Source organism: Berghia stephanieae, chromosome 15 (genome assembly GCF_034508935.2).
Source record: "Berghia stephanieae isolate SIO BIC M18660-M18661 chromosome 15, UCSD_Bste_1.3, whole genome shotgun sequence".
Taxonomy (NCBI): domain Eukaryota; kingdom Metazoa; phylum Mollusca; class Gastropoda; order Nudibranchia; family Aeolidiidae; genus Berghia; species Berghia stephanieae.
The window spans coordinates 26284874-26289050 of record NC_088374.1 but is presented as its reverse complement, the minus strand read 5'-3'; the positions used below and the strand labels follow the sequence as shown (position 1 = coordinate 26289050).

The 4177-nt window shown below is 29.0% G+C and overlaps 1 protein-coding gene across 2 annotated transcripts in view; it reads left to right on the top strand.

Annotated features, from left to right (window-relative positions):
- Nucleotides 1-1717, top strand: part of LOC144960768 (uncharacterized) — a 2870-nt gene extending 1153 nt beyond the window's left edge. The window contains exons 1-3 of one of the 2 annotated variants that reach the window (XM_078894064.1): nt 1-500; nt 1136-1264; nt 1584-1717. The exon at nt 1-500 is cut by the window's left edge and continues 1153 nt beyond it. In XM_078894064.1, the coding sequence (XP_078750190.1) occupies nt 137-500; nt 1136-1233 (462 nt within the window). In that variant the 5' untranslated portion in view covers nt 1-136 and the 3' untranslated portion in view covers nt 1234-1264; nt 1584-1717. The other variant, XM_078894063.1, reaches the window with a different exon arrangement.
- The last annotated feature ends 2460 nt before the right edge of the window (nt 1718-4177 follow it).

Below are 4177 nucleotides of genomic sequence, written 5' to 3'. Positions count from 1 at the left end.
TCAAGAAAAATAAAAAGGACAAACAAAAAAAAAAAAGCAAGAAATTATAATATTCGTCGTCATCATCAATAATATATTAGGATTTAAATACTGTGACATGATTTTTTTTTATTTTCTTCTTTAGCAGACCTTTAGTATGGATCATTTCCTAACAAAAGTAAAAGAGGACTTGATGAGGCATATCTATGCCATTGACATTGCAAATTGCGAAGGATGTCGGATTTTTGCACCCGGGCAAATATCACACGACTGTTTGATGTTGCCCGTGGAGGACAAGATAATTAGATTTTTTAACGAAGCGTTTGATAATACCAAAGAAACTCTGATTGAAAAATTCAAACCCATAATACTGACATTACTATTGGAAGACATATTAGGCCGTGAGGAAGCTCTTCATATCGTACGGTTGTGTACTGACCCGGAACCAGGAACGCCCAAAGACAACGAAGACAACGATATCAATTCAACTCCTAATGACGGAGAAAGCAGTTCAATCAACAGTGAGTTACATTTATATATATATATATATATATATATATATATATATATATATATATATATATATATATATATATATATATATATATATATATATATATTATCCAAGGATAAATATATTCTATCTAAAGATTGTAGCCGTATCATTCTGGGGTTTCCCCGCTCTTTTTTTTTTTTTTTTTTTTTTATTTTTTTTTTTTTTTTTGGTATTTACATGTTTAAGTATTGCTCGTTATCATTATAATAATAATGATAATAATAATAATAATAATAATAATAATAATAATAAATAATAATAATATAATAATAATAATAATAATAATAATAATAATAATAATAATAATAATAATAATAATAATGATAATAATAATAATAATAATAATAATAATAATAATAATAATAATAATAATAATAATAATAATAATAATAATAATAATAATAATAATAATAATAATAATAATAATAGTATTGTTTGTTTTGTTGGGTTTGTTGTTGTTGTTTTGTTTTGTTTTTTGTTTTTTTGTTTTTTAAATTGTTGTTTGTCGCTATCTATATATTTATATTTACGTCTTTTTTTTTGTTTGGTATCCTGTATTATTTGATATCCTTTTAGTCAAAATGAAAAATTGTATTTCAGGTTCTATAGACACCCAACGACCATCACCAGCAGTTCCCGAAGTTATTGAAATCTCATCCGACAGTGATACAATTGTAATTTCAGACACAGATGAATAGAAAACAAAAGGAGTGAGCTGTCATATCTATAGTGAGTCGTATTTCCCTATTATATCGCTTTAATAATTATTAATGTACACAAGATGATCTAAGTCCAATGATGTTGTCTATAATTAATGAATTGTCTTTAACTTTTCTTGATTTTTTTTTTGTTTTGTTTTGTTTTTTTGTTTTTTTTTGTTTGGTATTTTTGTTTGTTTGTCTTTGTTATGTATTTATTTATTATTTAAAAATAAACTTTTTTGTTTTTTTATTTCTCTGCTGTGAGATCAGTAGATCCAATTTCAAATGAAACTTTCTTTTTTTTTTATTTATTTATTTATTTATTTATTTTTATTTTTTTTTTTCAGAATTGAAGTAAACCACCAACTATACACACACACAAAGAAACAAGATAGAAACCAGCCTTGTTTGATTTCACTGAAACCAAAGACAACCCAAATGCTGAATGAACAACCTTTCAAGACTAAAGATACAAATCCCGTAGCGACGAACAGTGAGATATAATTTTTTTTTTGTTCCCCTTTTTTATTTATTTATTTATTTATTTATTTATTTATTTATTTATTTATTTATTTATTTTAATTATTAATCATGTACATCTGTGAAATATGTGGCATTAGTATTAAATTATTACATAATTTAATTCGTCATAAACAGAAGCATAACAAAGTTACTTTACATTCTTGTTCAAAATGTCAAAAGAACTTTTCTAGGAAAGATAATTTACAAAAGCACCAAAAAAATGTAAAATGTAGTTCACCCGAAGAAAAATTGAAAGAAAAGCAGGTTAAAAAACAGAAAAAAATACAGGAAAAAGAACAAAAGATACATTTTAAACAAGAAAAACAACAGCTAAAAAAACAAGAAAGAATTATAAAACAACAACAACGTAGAGAAAAACAAAAACAAAAACGACAAGAGAAACGCCAACAACGAAAACATGAACAAAAGCAAAAACAAAAACAACAGTCGTGTAGTTTATTGTCTACTAGTTATGTAGAACAAAACGAAGAAAATGAAACAGTGCTACAGTTACTTGAAGAACATCGAGAATCCATAAAGACACATTTTGTAGAAGGGATCTTTCAGTCTGTGTACACCATAGAATGGGGTTCGCCATATATAATTCAACAGCTTAAGGAGATTTTTAACAGACAAAGCGTAAGATTTAAAATAAATTTTAGCCATTCTTTTCTGTTACAAAACCAAGAAAATTCAGAATATCGTTTTTTCCATGCTTCTATTAATAATAACAGAGCATTAGAAATCCCCAGACTTATCAGTAATTGGAGGGACTTTGAGGAATTTATTGAAAGTTTTAGTAATAACGATCATTTGGAGTTTGCCCGTCAACATAGACCAGATAGTCGTTTCAGAGTTCAGTCTATTTTATCGACCACGTTCTATCTCAATAAGATGAAAGAGTTTCCTATTGGTTGTTGTAACGCTGCAATTCCCGTTTGTGTTAAAAATAATAAATACATATATACTCTACAATGCAATTATAACAGACCCAATGATTTTTACAACGATAATTTATGCTTCTTCAGATGCCTAGCTTTAGCTCGGGGAAACTCGATTAATGACTTAGACAAATTCACTCACTCTTTATTCAGCCTGTATACATCAACATTTCCAACAGCATTTCCAGGTGTTACCATAGGAGAACTAGGCAAAATAGAGACGCTATTTGAAATCAATGTCATTGTTTATAAATATGACTTGGATCATACTCCTGGACGATACGTCGTTTTTAGGAGAAGTGCGAATACTTATTCTAATACGATGTATGTTTTACTTGTCAATGATCATTTTTGTTATATCAGAGACCTCGATAAGGCTATTAAGATATTCGGTTGTTGTCATTGTAGCAAACTTTGGACAAATCATTCGACTTTGTTACGTCACGAGAAAATATGTAAGGGAAATGCAACTCAATCTAGGTACCCGGGTGGGATTTTTCAACTTCTTCCTACCGATTTGGAGAAATTATCAGAAGCTGGAATTTGTATTGATCCTGATTACGTGTATCCGTTTAGGTGCACCTTTGATATCGAGTCTTATTTTGATAAGAATAACTTACCCAAACCGAAAGCTCAAACGAGTCGAACAATGTATCATGCTAGACACTTACCTATGTCTATAGCAATCGCTTCAAATGTTCCGAGTTACGAAAAACCCGTATGTTACATATCTGAAGGGGATCCTCAAAAATTAGTCAACCGTATGGTGTCTTACTTGGAAGAAATCAGTGTTTTTGCCTTTGCTCTTCTCAGTGAAACGACATTCAAATCCGCGTATGAACAAATTGGTGATAATCATAAATTGAAAGCTGTTTTAGATCGCTATCTTCATCAAATGATTGTAATTGGTTTCAATTCTAAAATGTATGATTTAAATGTTCTAAAAACTTACCTCGTAAAGAGATTAATGAATACAGAAAATTTCAAAGTAGTAAAAAAGAACAACAATTTTCTTTGTGTATCAAATAATAAGTTAAAATTTTTAGATGTTTGTAATTATCTTGCACCCGGATTTAGTTACTCAAATTTTCTTCAAGCCTATAATGTAACCGAACAGAAGTCTTTTTTTCCTTACGAATACTTTGACCGTCTAGATAGATTACAGGAAACGTCTCTCCCGCCTATATCAGCATTTTTCAGTTCATTAAAAAATTGCACCATTTCTCAAGAAGACTATGCGTACTGTGAGAAAGTGTGGGAAGAGGAAGGGATGAGATCAATGAAAGACTTTTAATATTCTACAATATTCGTGACGTAGGACCAATGTTAACCGCAATTGATCGCATGACGCAATTCTATCAAGATTTAGGTTTAGACATTTTCAAAAATGCGATATCGATCCCAGGGGTCACACTCCGGTACTTATTTAAAACCATTCCTAGAAATGTATTTTTTTCATTATTCAATGAAAAGCATAA